Raw genomic sequence first — 20,364 nt, forward strand, 5'->3', positions numbered from 1 at the left:
AAGAAAAAAATTTAAAGACTTAAAAAAAAAAAGACACATTTTATGTAAAGGTAGTTATATCTACATCAGTAAGAAGTTATACTTACACATTTCATATATACATATAAAAATAGTAAAACTGTTGGTTTAATTATTTGCAAAAAAAGATGTGGGTTTTCAAATGAAGGGCAGATTGGCAGAATTGCTAGAGCATCAGACAAAATGCCTTGTGGTATTTAGTTATAGACCTTTATGTTCCAAGTTCAAATTCCATTGAGGTCAATTTTGCCTTTCATCCTCCAAACCTTGATAAAATAAAGCACTAGTTAAGTATTATGGTTGATTTTAATTGACTGACACCATGTCCTCCAGGCTTCTTCAAGCAATGAGACTACGGCTGAGAATCACCAAATGAATCTTTTTAGTAGTGCTGCTTGTGTTTTAAAGGTGGATGAGGGTGTAATCGCCAACAGTCACAATATTTTTGTGAGAAGCTGCGACCCTGTGAGTTATTAGCTCTGAAAGACATAATAGAACAATACCACACAAATCCTGTAATTAACAGCATGTGGTATGTTTGTCATATTTGACAAAGTCGACAGAAGAAATGAGAGTTAGAATTAAAAATACAATTTATTTGAACAAAAGAAAAAATAAGGGGCAAAATGTAAAAATAAACAATATATATATATATATATATATATATATATAAAAAAGAAGACTGTAGTTTAACAGCTATAAATTTCCCTCATCAATCATTTTGTGCATATCTGCTACTATGAGGTTTAATTGATCTTTGTATTTGCTAGAACTGCTGAATAGTTCATCCAAAAGATCTGTATCTGAGAAATATCTGAACACTGTGTCAATTCGAGTCTTAGATTTGTCTGTCAGATGTCTGTTAACAATCTCCTGGATAAGGCTACGGCATTCCTCTAAGTTTTTTTGCAAGAAAATTCTGTCATAGGTGAAATCCACTTCACAAAAGCTGATGATAGTCATTGCAAGGTTATTAAACTTTTGCTTGAAGACTTCAATTTTGGTCAGTTCTGCTTGGTTAAATTGATCATTTCGGAATAGAATCCCAATCTTTACTATTGTCTTGATAATGTACTTAAGGATTTTTTCTACTTCTTTCTTATTTGAAGAATAGTCTTTCAGGATTCGACACATGTTGTCAAGCACTTGAGCCAATGTTTCATCAACAAATATTTTGGCAATTTTCTTATTTGACATCTTCCCCAATAGCTTTTTCTGGACTCGAAGTCCAAGCCCCCTGGAATCAAAACCTGCTCCTGCATCGGTCGCCACTGAAAATAAAATAAAGAAAAGGGAGAGAATTAAATTCTGTGTGGAATTTTTTTTTCTGATTCTAATTTTTCATTAAATTTACTACTACACAACTGTAACTAAGAACATGAAGATTATGATATTAAATAGTTTATTTTTTATTAAGTGTTTCACAGATGGGGAGAAACTATGATTTAAAAATAATGAATAACAATGGCTGGGTTTCATGTGTAGAAATAGAAAATTCTTCAATTATTTGCAAGTGTATAAGAACTCCATTCTTGAATACTGGTTAGTGCATATCTTCTACTGCACACACACACACACACACACACTCTCTCTCTCTCTAGATCAGGAATGGGAGAATCTTCTCAGTATGAAGAGAAATTCCAAGTGCAAAAGAACCTATGAAGGTCATCTACATTGAGAAAATTAACAAATTAAAAAATTTTTTTGTATAAGTTACTAAGCTCTGAATTTGAAAAATTTAACGTGTTTTTATGGATTTCAACAGAAAATGGTTTCAAATTTGAATGAGGGTAAAATTTTGTGGGTAGGAGAGGTGTTTCCTCCTCTATTATAAATAGTACCCAAGTACTATATAATAGTATCCCCCCCCCCCCCCAAAAAAAATCATCTCCTTTAGAAGCAAGCTTTCTCCTACTGGCCACTTCCAAACACTGATGCACTATTAGGGCTATATCCTTTGTTTATCCTTTCTGCAGCTGAACTAGTTGACTTTAAATACTACCTAAACCCACTTGATGTACCTATCACTAACTATTATATGCAATTTATATCCTGGATCTATGTAAAATATCTTTCCTAAATATGTTCCACTAACAACATCCACATATTTATATCTTCACTGGAACCATGAAACTGATATAAATCAAATGAAATGTTAACTTAATGAGCCAATGGCAGCCACCAAATCTTTCTTAAATTACATTCTGCTATCTTAGGAAAGAAGGAAACACAGGATGACAGGATTCTGAGTGCACTTTATGTAGGAAAGGGGCAGAGTGATCACAACTGGATTGTCTCCTTAGATTGGCTTGGTCTGGGTTGACTGGAGACTACAACAATACTAACTTCACTCATTTATCACTAACAGCTTTTTCTAAATGGACTCAAAAAAAGAAAAATGTTTTGTGAAGAGATTCTTGGCAGGAGATATTTAAAAAAAGATACAGAAAAGATATAAACACCTCTTCTGATGTTAACAAATTAGGAACAAATAACTAATCTTGATAGTTTTTACTAACAAAGCACAAAATCAACACTGACAAGTTTGTGTGTTATATGTGTGTGTGTTACAAATAACATTAACTATGAGATCTACATTGTAGACTTGTGTCATCAATTATTAGTGAATGAATCATTCAAACTGTAGTCCTCTTAGGAGGAACTGACATGTTAAAGTTTTGTTTTAAATTTGATGGAGAAATAAATACCTCCAGCCAAAAATCTTTTCACAAAACTTTAAACAAAATTTTGACATTAAATTCTTATTTAGAATTAAATTTGTAACAATAAAGTTAAAGTTAGCCTTGTTCTGAAACTATTTTGGTAGTAATAACCCTTAGAGGAAACAAGTGTCCAATCATGGAAGGATTGTAAAGTATTGAGGCCGAACGCAATCTAGCTTGGTTGTAAAAAGTTTTGTTCTGACCCTTAGATTATAACCTCATAATTATTTCAGATAAAAATTTAACACACACACACACACACACACATTATATATATATATACATTCGAGAAGCTTGAATGAAACTGGCTGTGAAACTTGAAGTAGCATGGAAACCGAATCAAACTGTTTTAAATAATAATTAAGTGGTGTATTATTGAAAAGAGAAAGCAAAATTTATTCAGTGGTTGTCCTTGCATATAAGCATGTCCCCTGCATCCTTCTTCAGCTGAACTTATAGGCTCATGGGTGCCAGTGCCACATAAAAAGCATCCATGCCAGTGCTATGTAAAGGCACTCAGTACACTCTGTAAAGTGGTTGGCATTAGGAAGGGCAGCCGGTTGTAGAAACCATGCCAAAACAGACAAGGAGACCCAGTAGCTCTCAGCAGACCAGCTCCTGTCAAACCATCAGGCCCATACCAGCATGGAAAACAGATGTATGAATTGTTAGATAAAAAAAAACAATGACCCAGTAGACAAAAATACCAGATTCAGGAAACAAATGATAACTGATGTGTTAGAGTTTTGCAAATATTTCAATTGATGTAAGATGGTGAGCTGGCAGAAACGTTAGCATGCCAGGAGAAATGCTTAGCAGTATTTCGTCTGCTGTTATGTTCCGAGTTCGAATTCCACTGAGGTCGACTTTGCCTTTCATCCTTTCGGGGTAGATAAATTAAGTACCAGTTACGTACTGGGTTGATTTAATCGACTGGCCTCCGCCCAAAAAATTTTGAGCCTTGTGCCTAGAGTAGAAAAGAATGTCTAAGTCTACCAAACTCAAGAGCAGGAATCATATGGGTGACCAACGAACAGCTCTAGGTTTTAATCCTACTGCAGTTGACTTAAACTTCCATTTCTTGGGAAAAGGAAATAAAAACTAGTTATATATAGAAGTAATGTGATATTATCATCATCATCATTTAACATCTGCCTTCCATGGGTGGGACTAGATTTGTTTAATTAATTAACCTGAATTCCAAACATGTACTGTAGTCACTTGAGCCAAATAACAAATGATGATAATAACTATCTAATTAAGGTGTAAGGCCAGCAATTTTGAAGGAGAAACCATTTATATCGATACCTAAAGGATGTTAGGTCAAATTGACCCTGGCAGAATTTGAACTCAGAATGAAATGTCACGAAGCATTCTTTCCTAATACTCTAATGATCCTGCCAGCTTGCTACCAATAATAATAATTGTTTCTAATGTATTTCTCTAATCCCTAATCAGCATGAAAGATGTGTATAAAATGACAGACACAAGGTCTGAAAATTGAGGGAGGGGGTTAGTTGGTTAAATGAACTCCAATAGTTTAATGGTACTATATTTTATTGACCCCTGTAAGGATGAAAGAAAAAGCAAATCTCAGTGGGATTTCAACTAGAAATGTAAAGAGGCAGAACAAATACAAAGTATTTTTATAATGCTCTCAATAATGATGGACTCTCCTGTCAAAGAAGACATATAAGTGTTCAGTTTTTGCTAAACAACCAGTGCAAATAATTTGTCAATAGTGATTAAATGCATCTGCTGTACATTAGCTCGCTCACTCCATCAAATTGACATTGCCTGAACAAGTGCACAGTGTACTACACATCAGGTGTTGAAATGATCACAGAGCAACAGGAGATGAAGTATTTTTCTCAAGAAGACAATGCACCACCTGGTCTAGGAATTGATCTTGCAATCGTGAGTGCAACACCCTAATTACTAGGCCATGTGTCCTCACAATAATAATAACAATTTCAGATTTTGGTGCCAAGGCTAACAATTTTAGAGTGAAGAGATGACAATTATAGTGACTACAGTGCTTAACTGGTTCTTATTTTATCAACTCTGAAATAATAATCTAGGCATAAGGCCAGCAATTTTGAGGGGAGAGGACCAGTCAATACCATCAATCCCAATTCTTTGCTGGTACTTTGTTCTATCAACCCTGAAAGGATGAAAAGCAAAGTTGACCTCAACAAAACTTGAACTCAGAATGTAAAGAGCCAAAAGAAATATGGCAGAGCATTTTTCTCTTATATTAATGATTGCCAATCCACATTTACATTTTTTAATGAAATGTGTTAATTATTTCTGGAATGAAATGTATTTCTTAGATGAACCACTCCCATCTATCAAAATAAAACTATTCACTATCATTAATTTTGAAATATATTTTATATTTTGAAATCCTCTAAAAATATTAACATCAAGTTTTAAACTTGAGCAATCAAATCTTATTATGCTAAATATTCCTTAACTCAATCCTTCTACAGGAAGACAAGAAAACTGGCTCAACTTATCTGGATCTTTTTGATATTCATTGCTTAGGTTCTGATATAAAATATTAAAATACTAAAGGGTAATATTTATCCCCACTTAAAAGTGGATGTTGTGTTAGAACACAGAATACTGAGAAAGTTATCATGGAAAAACTCTCATATTGGCTTTCAGTACATATAAGCACTCTCGTTACATCACTAGTGGGAGATAACTTGCCTACCATCACCACCGCCAAAACTACCAGATCATGTGATTTCAGTCTTCCCTGGCCTTATCAATGGTAGACATTCTCTAACACAGCATCCACTTTTAAGTGTGTATAAATATTACCCTTTGTTATCAACACTACTTCTGTCACTAATAATTATTTCTTAATTAAAATCTTCCATCACAATTTTATGTAAGGTCAATTTTTTTTAATGTATAGACATAAACTTAATAATGGTTTCAAAGTTTGGGCCAAGGCCAGCAAAAGGAATAAGTCTATTACATCGACCCTGAAAAGAGGAAAGGCAAAGTTGACCTCAGTGGCATTTGAGCTCAGAACATAAAGATGAACAAAATGCTGCAAAGCATTTTACCCAGCATGCTAGCAATTCTGCCAGTTCATTGCCTGACATAAGCTTAATAATGACAAAGTTAAAATAATCCTTTCTTGATTAATTTCAAAACTAATTGAAATACATAGGAAAAACCCACCAAAACATTCATAATAAATTCTGCTAAATGATATATTAAAAAAAATTAATATTAAGCATTACATAATGAAAAAGATCACTTACTTTAGTTCATTCACTGGAGTGTAGCTGTATGAATTTCAATTCTTGGACAGTTTAAAATATGATATCAGAAGATAGACAAAACTAAAGTGCAAGAAAAAAAAAATTAAAATCAAAACCACAACAAAAACATGCAATAACAACTTCTTAATGCAATTATTTAATTCACATGTATTTATCATACTTTGACAAGCATAGCCAGAGAGCATTTAAACTGACCATATCTGATCCAAATATTCTACAGGTTCTGTGTTTAAACTATCCAGATCTGACCTCTTACACCTACATTACAATGTCATTCTAAAATTAAACAATCACATCATTGAAATCTTGAAACTATAAGATAATGCAGGATTATTTCAAAATAATGTGAATAAATAAGCATTACATTTGACAAAGTAATCTGACTGCTAGAGGGTTAAACCAAGGTTCCACAGTTCCAGTTGTAGCCACTTTACTTAGCTAATACTTTTAGGTAAGGCGTGAACATCTTAATTCCCATTTCTTCATCTTCTGAAGTTAATAAAGTGAATTACCAATAGATGAATACTGTTGAACACAGAGCACAGTCAGTTAGGCAATTAACTAATTATTACACAAGTGTGCAGCTGATAAAATACAACCATCCTGCCACCATCACCACCTATATTTTAAACTGAAGTGGTGTTTAGACTTATTGAGAGAGACTAAGCCATATTCCCAACACTACTTACATCACAGAGATAACTAAAATAGGTCATTGCTTTATTCTAAAGCAGAAAAAGACAATGCAGATAGTTAAGTACTGCAAAAAGTAGAGTGTAAAGTGACTGAGAAAGTAAAAGTAAATTGTATACATCTGGTTGGAAAACTATAGTTAATATGAGTCAATGAGAGAGCCTCTAAGTGACTGCTTTACCTACTAGAAACAAAACTAAATTTTCCTCAACTAGTAAAGAGAAAAGAAAAAGACAGGAACATGGGATAAATGTGCCAGGGGATGGGGGCGGAGAGATAAAGAAAGGGTTGGTTGTAGCTGGAATGTCTGATCATAAATGCACTCAATCAGGGCGGATTTTTAACAATAACAAAATCAAGAAAACGAAATTTTATTTTTTTATATTGAGAAAGATTGATGATATTGGTTAAGTTAATACACTAGTTTTGGAGAGATAAATTTTGTGAATTACCATTATTATTAAGGCAGTAAGCTGGCAGAATTGTTAGCACGCTGGGCAAAATGCTTAGCAACATTTCATCCATCATTACGTTCTGAGTTCAAATTCTGCAGAGGTTTTGTCTTTCATCCTTTCAGGGTCGATAAAATAAGTACCAGTTGAGCACTGGGGTCGATCTAATTGACTTAGTTCCTCTCCCTAAATTCCTGGCTTTGTGCCAAAATTTGAAGCCATTATTGTAAGATAGTGGTATTTCTGATATTATACCAAGAGATGGTTTGTCAAAAACAGAGACACATTGAATAATGATACAGTAGGGAGACATGCATCTTTAATCATGCATAACTATCCTTCCCTCATAGGCGCGTGCGCGCGCGCGCGTGCGTGCGTGCGTGCGTGCGTGCGTGCGTGCGTGCGTGCGTGCGTGTGCGTGTGCGTGTGTGTGTGTGTGTGTGTGTAAATAAATAACATATATATTCAGTACATTTAATATGTAATGTAAATATATCAAGACAAAAAAATTATCAAAATTATAACTATCTAGTAATAGCTACATTTTAAATTAACATCAGTCTGTCACTTGAATTTGAAACAATTAAAGCAGCGATTGTCATAAATTAAATTAAATATCAGGCTTGTATAATTTTTGTTTATTTTATATATAAACTCTCTGTTACTCACTTTCAGTGCTATATGAACAAATTTAATTGCATTCATTAAATCTAAAAATAGGGAAAAATGTAAAATCAATGTGAAATTTATGTATACAGTATATAATTTCATCTTTTATATTTGTTACATATTAAATATGTTCAACAAATATTTATGAAAATAGTAAAAATTTCACACATTGGAGATAGTGTTTTAAGCTAAATTATAATTAATGATTTTTTCATCAATGTGATGGAAGGTATAGTGTAAGCCAAGCTTCACTGTGGTGGTCATGATGAAACTGAAAATATCTGAGGTTGTCTCTTGTATGAGACAGAATTAAAAAAGGAAAATAATATATTTATCTTTTACTTGTTTCAGTCATTAGACTGCAGCCATGCTGGAGCACTGCCATGAAGAATTTTAGTCGCATGAAACAACCCAAGTACTTATTTTTTCTTGTAAGCCTGGTACTTATTCTATCAGTTTCTTTTCCTGAACTGCTAAATTATGGCAATGTAAACACAACACCTGTTGACAGGAAGGGGCAAGTCAAACACAGACACAAAGACACACACTTGCACATGTATATATGTATACAAGGGCAAACAATTCACGAAAAAAATAATTCCTGAAAAATTAATTTGCTAAGATATTATTAATTTTGTTATTATCTAGTATGACTATTTTAAAAATGATAATAACAGAAATCAATAATATAGGCGATTGCAGCCCCCCCACCCACAAAGCATTAAATAGCTGAAGGATTAAAATTAATCAAAGGACATACTAAGTATGTCTACCTGCTGGAAATAACAGTCGAAACTTATTTAAATCACCAAAATATTTCAACTCACATGGACTGGTCTCTGCACTGGCAAAAATTGCCTTAGCCTCTTCGGCATGCGTTACCATGATGGAGACACCGAACCTATCATTTCGAAACAATAGGTTGGGGGTCTCCATCATGGTAATGCGTGCTGAAGAAGCTAAGGCAATTTTTGTTAGTGTAGAAACTGGTCCATGTGAGTCCAAATACTTAAATGTATGTTAGATTTTATTAACCTGATCTACCTTCAGTTGATTTCTGTTGTTACCATCAGTGTATTATGGAAATTTAAATAAGAGTTTTGACTGTTATTTCCAGCAGGTAGACATACTTAGTATGTCCTTTGATTAATCTTAATCCTTCATATGTGTATATATATACAACAGGCCTCTTTCAGTTTCTGTCTATAAAATCTACTCACAAGGCTTTGGTTGGCCTAAGGCTATAGAAGACACTTGCCTAAGGTGCTATGCAGTGGAACTGAAACTGGAACCATGTGGTTGAGAAGCTAACTCCTTACCATACAGCCATACCTGCATCTTTTGACTAATATTGTTCTTTTTCCCTTGCTGAATGTTCATTTCTGGTTAGTTTTTATAAGCCATGCTTTAAATATGCTAAGACCAACTTACTAAAGTTATCTACTAGTCTTGGAGAATGCTATTTTAAATGTGAAACTGTGTCATATAGAACAAAATATAAAAATCTGAGACTAGATTGGTCTCTAATTTTATTTTTTTAATTTTCCTCCCAGATAATTAGTGAGCAATATGAGAAACTACTGCAGTCATTTTGTTGAATGTCTGGGTAGGGCTCTTAACACTAAATGCTTTGGTTTAATACATTATCAGGAACAGGCACCAAATCTTCTGAGAACATTCTCAATCTTCATTGTCTACTCAGAAGTTATCACAAAACTACAGAAGTATATCTTGTTATAGAGAATCCTGTAGATGTTTTACATAAAGGATAATCAAAATTAATGTTTGACTCATTGGCAAGCATGACATATAAATTGTTTACTTTAAACCAAAGAGGATGATAATTATAATAAGCAATTATAGTTCTCAAACAATTGAATAAATAACATACAGTTAAAGAAATATAATACCATCCTTAAAGAATTGATAGCTTGGGTATTCTTTCTCAAAGTTTTTTTTTTTTTTTTAACTGGTTTCAGTCTCTTCATAGTAGTGATGCTAGGGTAAGATATACTAAAGCAGATCAAGTTAACATATGGCAACTATAACTTCAGGCACAAACAATCTCTCAACCATCAGTGAAACTTCATTCACGAATATCACATTACAAAGATATTTTCTTTCAGAAATGGAAAAGAACATTAACAGAAAGAAAAAGAAGAAGAAAAAAAATTTCCCATTTAAGTCTAATTAATGCTTAACATGTTTATTTGGTAAACCAGAGATATGTAGTTCAATTCCTGTCCATAAGTCAATTCCTTTTGATTTGTTTATATATGGATGTCATTTAATATCATTTATATTAAAAAAAAAAAAAACTTACTTATAGTCTCTAGATTTAATTCTCATCTATACTTCAAATCAAGATGAGCTGTTAGACATTAGTGGGTAAAACAAGAGCTTAGTACATCATCATCATTGTTTAACGTCCGCTTTCCATGCTAGCATGGGTTGGACGATTTGACTGAGGACTGGTGAACCAGATGGCTACACCAGGCTCCAATCTGATTTGGCAGAGTTTCTACAGCTGGATGCCCTTCCTAACGCCAACGACTCCGAGAGTGTAGTGGGTGCTTTTATGTGCCACTGGCACGAAGGCCAGTCAGGCAGTACTGGCAACGGCCACGCTCAGAATGGTGTATTTTACGTGCCACCCGCACAGGAGCCAGTCCAGCGGCACTGGCAACGATCCAGTAGATAAATATTTGTAGTATTATTATTTAACAGAGAAAAGGAAAGAACTTAGCACATAAGTGATACTGAGTTCAATTCCTGTCAGAGAACTTGGGAAATTTTACTCTAAAATTGTTTGCATAAATATGAGCTAATTGAATTTTTTAAAGACAGCATATTACACCAATGAAAGAACTATTTTCACAAGCTTCAAAAAGAATAAAGGTGTTATTAGACAACAAGAAAACCTTTATGTATTTGCTGTTAAAAATAACATCTGAATCTCCTCAAAATTCACATTTTAATGATTTAGAAAAATATGAAGGACATATTAGCAAGGTTTATCCTAAATACCCTGAGTAAAAGATAGATATTTTCATGACTGGGAGTGTCAGACCATAAACATGTTGGTCAGAGTCATATTTCTGGGATTAATGAACCTAGCTCAAAATAAACACCATTTCATAGTTTGAATATATACTATGAGGAAGAGCTCAGTCCTTAGTTTTAGATAGCTCACTACCTAGCCATAAATAAGCAACTTTCATGAAAGTATTTTAAAAATTCCATTGTGTTCAATTTTTCCATTGAAGTGTGCGGAATGGCAGACAAGCAATAGACTGGGCATTTTCTCTGAGAAGGAAAATATCTTTAGAGCTCTTACCCCTGCTGGCGACAAAGGGACTCTCACTCAGAGTAAAAGGCAGACTGTATGACGCATGCGTACGAACAACCATGCTACATGGCAGTGAAACATGGGCTGTAACTGCTGAGGACATACGTAAGCTCGCAAGGAATGAAGCCAGTATGCTCCGTTGGATGTGTAATGTCAATGTGAATACCCGTCAGAGTGTAAGTATCTTGAGAGAAAAGCTGAACATTAGAAGCATCAGTTGTGGCGTGCAAGAGAGACGATTGCACTGGTATGGACATGTGGTGAGAATGGAGGAGGATAGCTGCGTGAAAAAGTGCCACACCCTAACAGTTGAGGGAACCCGTGGAAGAGGTAGGCCCAGGAAGACCTGGGCTGAGGTGGTGAGGCAAGACCTTCGTACATTGGGCCTCACCGAGGCGATGACTACTGACCGAGACCTTTGGAAATGTGCTGTGCGTGAGAAGACCCGGCAAGCCAAGTAAGATCGTTGCCAGTGCCCCTGGACTGGTTCTTGTGCGGGTGGCACATGAGATGCACCATTTTGAGCGTGGACGTTGCCAGTACCACCTGACTGGCTCCTGTAGGATTTTCGAGCGAGATCGTTGCCAGCGCCCCTGGACTGGCTTGTGCGGGTGGCACATAAAAGACACCATTTCGAGCGTGGCCGTTTTCGTGCGGGTGACACGTAAAAGCACCCACTACACTCTCTGAGTGGTTGGCGTTAGGAAGGGCATCCAGCTGTAGAAACTCTGCCAAATCAGACTGGAGCCTGGTGTTGCCATCCGGTTTCACCAGTCCTCAGTCAAATCGTCCAACCCATGCTAGCATGGAAAGCGGACGTTAAACGATGATGATGATGATGATGTAAACTGGGATAACTCTAGTTATAATTCACTCATTAAATGTTTTTTTACAGTGGGAGAACTTACTGAAATTCAGTTTAACTGCTCCTCCATATTCACACAACATAGATTCTTCTCTACATATCATCCCTGCCACCTAATATTCTGCCTTAAGAAAGTGTTTATACAGAAAATATATAATTGAACAAAGAGAAATCTAGGATTTAAAATGATCTAATTTAGTTTCAATAAGTTAAATGTGTAGGCACAGCTGTGTGGTAAGAAACTTGCATCCCAACAACATGGTTCTGGGTTCAGTTCTACTGTGTGACACTTTGGGTAAGTGTCTTCTACTATAACCTCGGACTGACCAAAGCCTTGTGAATGGATTTGGTGGATAGAAACTGAAAGAAACTCATTGTACATACATACATGTGTGTCCCCCACCACCACTTGACAACTGGTGTTGGTGTGTTTACATCCCTAGAATGTTTGGCAAAAGAGACTGATAATAAATAATAGTCTTGAGGTCAATTTGGTGCTCCAGCATGGCTGCAGTCAAATGCCAAACAAGTAAAAAGATATATTAGAGAAACAAGAAATGGACTAAACACCTTTTAATATTTTGTTCCTCTACAATCTGTGTTCAAATCTCATCATAGTTAACCATCTTTCATTCCTCTACATTTGAAAGGCAGCAAGCTGGCAGAAATGTTAGCACATCAAACGAAATGCTTAGCAGTATTTCATCTGTCTTTACGCTCTGAATTCAAATTCTGCTAAGGTGGACTTGCCTTTCATTCTTTTGGGGTCGATAAATCAAGTATCAATTGCGTACTGGGGTCGATCTAATCGACTAGCCCCCCCATCCCCAAAATTTCCGGCTTTGTGCCTAGAGTAGAAAATATTCCTCTACATTTGATAAAATATGCAACAGTCACATGTCTGGATTTATGCAATCAACTCTTACTCATCTACAAACTTAAGCCCTAGTGCTAATGTGAGTTATTTATAGTCAGAGGAAAAGTTTTCAAAGCAGTTAGTACATGAAGATAAATTTGTATTGTTTACATAAAGAGATTCTGAATAATCAAATCTTTCAATCAATCAATAATGAATCAAATGCGCAGTAGCATATGTATTTGAAAGTAGGGATATTAATAGTTAGTATAGTATCCAGTGAACCATATACCTTGCTATTTATAATTTGAGTTATATCTAAATAAGTACAGTATATAAATAAATGTAATACAACTGTTATAGTGACACAATTAACTGGCATGTTGAAATTTGTGTCAAATATATGCAAAACAATGCTTTAAATGTTAATTCACACACATTTAATATTTGTGTTCAAAATACATTTACAGTATATGTTTGAGAATATATGTTTATTCTTTTTTAGCATTTGCACAATAGCAATGTGAAAAATCATAAGAGAAAGATCAAAAGAATACACATGGCCAGTGCTATTACTATAAGGTTTGGGGGAAATATTCAAGTGTAATGTCAATATGAACTAGTGACAAAAATGTCAAATGTTGGAGGAGAAATAAATCAATTTAGTTAGCAGAAATATTGATTATTTCTAAGGTTATTTCTAGATAAGTTAAAGTGTACTCAATCATTAATATTTCTCACATCCCTTTAGGGTTTTTTTTTTTTTGTTTCTTTTGAAAATAGATTTGTGAAATTGCCACATTTAGATAACATTTACTCCAGCCTTACATAAATCGCTCAGTCTGCTGAAATTAGCAGCCAAATTCTTTTCTGATTACATCACAACATTCTAAAAAAAGGAGGACATATAGTTAATGTAGTTGCAGATATTCCCTAGAAAAAGATGGAATGCATTTGATCATTGGCTTGCTCAGTTAGGGCTGAACTAGGGCTAAATAATAGCAACAACATTTTCAGTACTATTTTGGCTGAACACTAAACATCAGAACTATCTTTGAACAGCCTACTCCAATTATGAAATTATGGTTAAAAATGACAAAACATTTGCTGCATTAAAAGTTTTCAGCCTTTAATTATCATGAACAATTCTTCAGTAGTGATACTACCTGTAATCATTTCAAATTTTGGCACATGACAAACAATTTTGGGAGAAGGAGGTTAGTCAATTACATCAACCCCCAATACTTAAATGGTACTTGTCCCACTTGCTAACAACTCTGCCAGTTCACAACTTTAATGTGCCATCTGTAATGAAGCATGCATTTAACACACATTTTGTTTTGTTTTTTTCACTTTTATAGAGAAATAATCCACTTGTTATCAGTATAACTATATTTGTCTACCAACCACAAACAATCTAATCATCAACATTTATTACTGATTATTAAAAGATAGGAATTTATCAAGTATATCTAATGGATGATTAAATTCATCCTGGGTTCGCTGTTATACACAACCAGGGTACTCAGATTGATTTGTCTGATTTGAGTAATTAATGTTCTCAAAATATTTCATGTAAGCTGATCTGAGATGTTGCCACACCTACCATAGATACACAGATTAACACAGTGTTGTTGGTCAGTTTCTGTTATTTTACATTACCAAACAAAAACCTTCTTTTGATTGTTATTGCAGAAGAAAACACATTATATCCACATCAGTCAACACTGAATTTTAAGATTCCAAGTTTTTTTTTGAAGGTTTTAAATTAACCCTTAACATTTCCCAAATTGATTTTGTAATAGGAACCAGATGTAAAAATTCCTTAGGGTTTTCACTTTAATCATTCAGGATACAAGAGATAAGTATAGTAGAATCCAGGAGATGAATTAACACCTGCTTTTCAACTCCTTATTTCCCACAAAATGTACTCTTGATGTCACCTCTGAATTTTTTGCACCCATTCCTTAGCATATTGTGTATTGATCAGAAATTGATTTGATATCAGAAATTCAAAGAAAGGTACAATGGAATAGTAGAGATGGCAAGAAACCTGATAATTTTAAAAAATCTTTTGAGAAAGAAAATGGGATCCAAGACATCAGTAATAGATTCTGGAAGCATTATAGATTTAGGTGATGGTAAATGGTTACAGTATAGAACTTCGAAGAACTCAGAGTGTCCAGTTACAATAAGACAGCATGTATCAGTGAGAGTCTACCATCTTCAGAAGAGAGAGTACTGCATCAATGCCAAGATACAACTCTGACTGATGCTGCAAAGGTTCATTAGCTATGACTTTCAGAATTCACTTAAGGCATAGCAGAATATAAATCTGCCATATTTTCAGTACCAAGATCATATGTTTGAAGTCCTTAACTCTAGAGCAATCAGAAGCAAAAGGTATGTGGAATAAGTGGTGAACAACATTCAAGATGCAAAATGTTCATCATCCAGTGCTTTTCACTCAAGAGGACAGCTGTAAAATGGCCTGAAGTTATGAATCATTTGAGGTGATAATTACTGTCTCTTTCACCAAGATATGCTGTATCTCAGCACATGACTTTGCATAAAAAGAAACAAGAAAGCCATGAAGTTCATGCAGATTGATGGAAAAAGTCAGTTCTTGAGTTTGGTTGTTTCCTTGAAGTATTTTGTTATTGAAACAGATTTGTATTGAGCAACAAAACGTCTACACTTCACTAATAACTTGCTTGTCCACTAGATATAGTGAAAGGTTTGAAAGAGGAGAAATTTGTTTGATAACCCAAAAAGTTCAACACCTACTCTATGCAATTCTAAAAAGATCTTGATTGTCAAACAGAAAGAGAAACTTCAATGAGAAAGAAAGAAAGAAAGAAAGAGAGAGATAGAGATAGATAGATAGATAGATAGATAGATAGATAGAGAGAGAGAGAGAGAGAGAGAGAGAGAGGGGGGGGGGGGAGAAAGAGAGAGAAAGAATCTACACATCACTCTTAAGCTTTGAATTCACACAATCAGAGATAGATACAGAAGAAAAGAAACTGTTGCATCTGAACTGAATATACTATGCCCACCTCTGCTTTGACCAGTGTAAGAATCTACAATTGTACTGGAACAGAATGACTAGTGCAATAAAATATGCTCAGACTGGATATTACAGAAGATAAAAGTTAAACTGCACCTAAACAGTATACCACAGAGCATCTGAGCCAATGAAGGAAGCTTCTACACGGACCTTTTAGAAATAGTAACCAAATCTTCCTTAAATCCCATCTTATCATCCAGTAAGAGTTCAGTGTGATCATCAACAGGGAAGCATGATTTTTTGAAGAACTGGATTTGCAAATAGCACTTTGTGATTTGACCTGTGAATGAAAGATCTGCTCAGTGCTGCACAATAGCAGCAGCAGCCATATATCAGCCAAAGTAGTGTATACATTCTCCATTGTTGCTCAACCTTTGACCCAATGATAAACATGTTATGGAAACAGTTTCTCTCTACACGAACTGAACTGTAAACCTATCAATTAATGCTGGTTAATCAACATTCCTATCACTACTTTATACTTGTTCAATTTATCACACACCGGCAAAATAACTGAAACATTACATAGTATGACAGTGATAATAGGAGTCCATAGCTCAAACAGTTAATTACTAGTTGCATACACAAATAGATGGTCTGCACTAGAGACCATCAAGCTATCAAGAATTTCATTAACTTTAGGCACTATGATAGGCTTCATGAAATGTTCTGTTACTGCCAAGATTAATAACCTATCAGTAACCAAGATTTACAACCAATCTTTATAGAACTTAAAAATCTGTAGTTGGACTACTTGAAATATTTAAATTTATTACTACATATGATATTGTTCTTTCTTCAAATAAGGAATATTAACTCAGTACAATTTTGAGTTAAAAATTTCAGTACAAAATGAATCTGTCGTGATTGGTTTTACCCTTACTTTGCAACATTTATAATTTTTACAGGTCATTAAGTGTCTACCAACTCCTGAGCAGTACTATATCCTGGACATCTCACATGTAGATATCACAGCAACTCTTTATAAATTTTCCATCACAAGTTTTGTTTCACGGCATCTGTTCAACGAATACATTAAAATGGATGTCAAATGACAAGTTAACTTAGCAGCAAATGGCTACACTTTTGTATGCTTTACAATTGTTTTAATAACTTAATTTGGAATTTCAATTCAGGCAATAGACTAATTTAATTTTATACTTTTTTAATAGAAACATGGACAGAACTGATTTTGCAATTTGAACAAATCCAATCTAATGGAATATATTTTTTTTATAGCTGGATGCCCTTCCTACCAACTGCCCAGCTGTGGAGAAGCATAATCTGAAGCTAACTAGGTAAACTGAAGCAAACAGAGCAATAGGTCTTGCCTACAGAAACAATTTGGTTGTAGTAAGCATTCAAATATGGTCAGCAATTCACTCCTTAGTCAGTTAGGTTGATAAAATAAGCTGGAGGTTCCAAACTACAATCTTTTTGCTATGTTGAGTATGTAAATTACTCTAAGTGCTCTGCTCAAGTAGCTGCTTTGTGTGGTTACCATAAGACTATACAAATAATGCTAAGTGAGTAGTTCCATAAAATGACAAATAACTTTAAAGCTATAACACTTACATTGAGGCTACATACGATGTCTAGTAATGCTAAAAAGGGAAGATAAAGTATTTAGAATAGTGGAACATTTAGCTGCTTCTAGCTAGAATGTCTGTGGGAGAAAAGTATGTTATGTAATGAATTGGGCATGCTGTGCTCATTGACAAATGAAAAAGAAATATGATGGTATAAACAGTTACTAAATGAAAGCTATAAATGGGAAAAGGAGTCTGCTATTAACTGAAAATAAGGCTCTAAGTATACAAATCAGAGCAGAATTACTGCACAGAGCAATTAAAGAGATGAAACTCTAGTTCCATAGGTGTAGTGGGAGGGTAATTTTAGAACCTATAGAAGTAGAACTAATTGTGTAATAATGGTTTCTTATATTTGTAAATGAGGAGGTTATAATTTCTGTTGACCAATACTGCATAGTTTCCAATTTCATAATGTTAACCAGATAAAAGATGCCAATCTATGGCAGAAAATATTCCTGAAAGAGATGTTTTTAGATAAAATGGGGCACATAAAAGTAAGGGCCATACATAGATATGCAATGAAATGTGCCATCTACAGGAATTCATAAGCAGTATTTATAAATAACCAGCATTGGTTATTTTATTCATAATCAATATTGTATCATTCGGTCATATGCCAGTTATATACAATTTTTCTTATATTCAAATAGCACATCATTATCATTGTTGTCTTAATATCCACTTTTCCATTCTTACATAGTTAACATAGTTAAACAGAATTCGTTTCTACAGCTTGACGCCTTTGCTATTACCAACTCTGACTCGTTTCCAAGTTAGGTAATATTTCTCCATGGTTGTATGTGTTTTCACGGAAGACTGGTTGTGAACAGCATTGCTTGTATGATGGTGATGTTCATTTATAGCTATCACATAATGTCAAAACAAGGAGATATAAACACATACATGCATACAAACATATATACACATACAACAATGTTCTTTCAGCATCTATTGAGCAAAACCACCCACAAGGATTTTGTTGTCTTGGGTTATAGTGGAAGACACTTGTCGATGATGCTGTACAGTTGCACTGAACCTCCAAACCAAGTGAATGGACAGTGAACTTTTTAAGCACACAGTTATGTCTGCCTAGCTACTATTAAAAAAGAAGAAACAATGAAGGAATTTATAACTTTGACAAGTAGCTATGGAAAGTTTGTTAGAACTATATGGAAATGGAAAAAATCAGAGTAAGGAATTATAATAATAGCTAGTAACAGAATTCAAGTTGAATTCAGCATCAAAGCTAGAAACTATTCACTTAAGTCTCTTCAGTGAATTCACTAAATGAGAAAGCTTGGAAGTTAATAAAGAACATTTAGCCTAGTGTATTGCAAGTCTCAAACCTTATATTGCGTAAAAGCTATCTATAGACAAGCTAGTAATAAGGACAAGACAAAAAAATGCTACTATGCATAATGAAAGCCATTGTTCATGTTTAAATAAACCACTCAAATTATGAAACAAAAGCAAGTATTGATATAAAAAAAGAAGCAAAATATTATATTATGCCACAACATATTTTATAATAGACAGGTTCAGATATATATATGGCAAAAGAAAGACGGAATATATATATATATATATATATATATATATATATATACACACACACACATGTATATACAGGAATATACACACATACATATACACATATATACGTATATACACATATACACTCTCTTCTTCATCACACTGTCATTTCCCCTTTCTCTATTGCTTCTCTCTAAATATGTAAATACACTTTCTCCCTCTCTTTACTTCACTCCATCGTCCCATAATTCTTCTCTCAGACCCTTAATCTCTCTTCTGTTATCTCTCTCTCTATTTCCTCTCAATAAATACACACACACACTCTCTCTCCTTTACCTTTCTCCATTGCACCATCCTTCTCTCAGCTCCTGAACCCCCCTAAATATAGTATATATATGTGTGTGTGTGTGCGCATACATATATGTACGTGTATATATATGTGTATATATATATATATATATATATATATATACACATATATATAGACATAGACACATTCTTTCTCCCTTCTCTACTTTTTCACTTCTCTCTAACACACAGTCTTTCTTCTCTCAGACCCTCAACCTCTATTATAAATACATACCCCCTCTCTCTTTTTGTCTCTCCACTTCTCTCCATCACGCCTCTTTCTCTGTCACACCATCTTCCTTCTCTCAACCTCTCAATCTTCCTAAATATATAGACACAAACACTCTCTCTCTCTCTCTCTCTCTCTCTCTCTCTCTCTCTCTCTCTCTCTAAATATACAGACACACTTTCTTTCTCTATTTCTTCACTACCCTCCATCACACCGTTAAATTTTTGAAAATAAATAGATAAATAAATAAATAAAATATCCAGAAAAATGCCCAGAAACTGGAGAAACATGGAATTGTTTTTGAGAGCCTGACACTGTGCTGAAGGAGATAACCCAAACAACATAATCACAGCTGCACTGAAGAGAAATAGTTACATCAGAACGTTAGCACAGACAGAACGAAAGAAGCAGGAGTTTACATGCTCCTATGCTCTCATATGATCCCATATCAGCACCCTTGATGCCATCTTTGATAATGAACACAGCAAAGATGACAAGGATGGAGATACTGATGCAGATGAAAGATGTCACCCCCACTTGGTAGACACTTAAGAAAACAAAGAAGATTCAAGCAAGAAACCTGCCCGGAAAGTAAACCCAAGTGAAAGTGCCCCTACCACCATTAAAATGAAAAATCATGGAGGTGAAAGAGCCAAGAAAGAACA

At 34.4% G+C, this 20,364-nt stretch overlaps 1 protein-coding gene across 2 annotated transcripts in view; it reads right to left on the reverse strand.

Annotated features, from left to right (window-relative positions):
- Positions 1 to 246: 246 nt before the first annotated feature.
- The window catches only part of LOC106878717 (tumor necrosis factor alpha-induced protein 8), a 93,387-nt gene continuing 73,269 nt past the window's right edge, over positions 247 to 20,364 (reverse strand). For both annotated transcript variants that reach the window (XM_014928027.3, XM_014928034.3), the window contains 2 exons: positions 6,023 to 6,103; positions 247 to 1,289 (listed from right to left, as the gene is read on the reverse strand). In XM_014928027.3, coding sequence (XP_014783513.1) covers positions 715 to 1,289; position 6,023 — 576 coding nt within the window. In that variant the 5' untranslated portion in view covers positions 6,024 to 6,103 and the 3' untranslated portion in view covers positions 247 to 714. The remainder of the gene's footprint in view (positions 1,290 to 6,022; positions 6,104 to 20,364) is intronic.

Source organism: Octopus bimaculoides, chromosome 4 (genome assembly GCF_046866305.1).
Source record: "Octopus bimaculoides isolate indiv1 chromosome 4, ASM4686630v1, whole genome shotgun sequence".
NCBI lineage: Eukaryota > Metazoa > Mollusca > Cephalopoda > Octopoda > Octopodidae > Octopus > Octopus bimaculoides.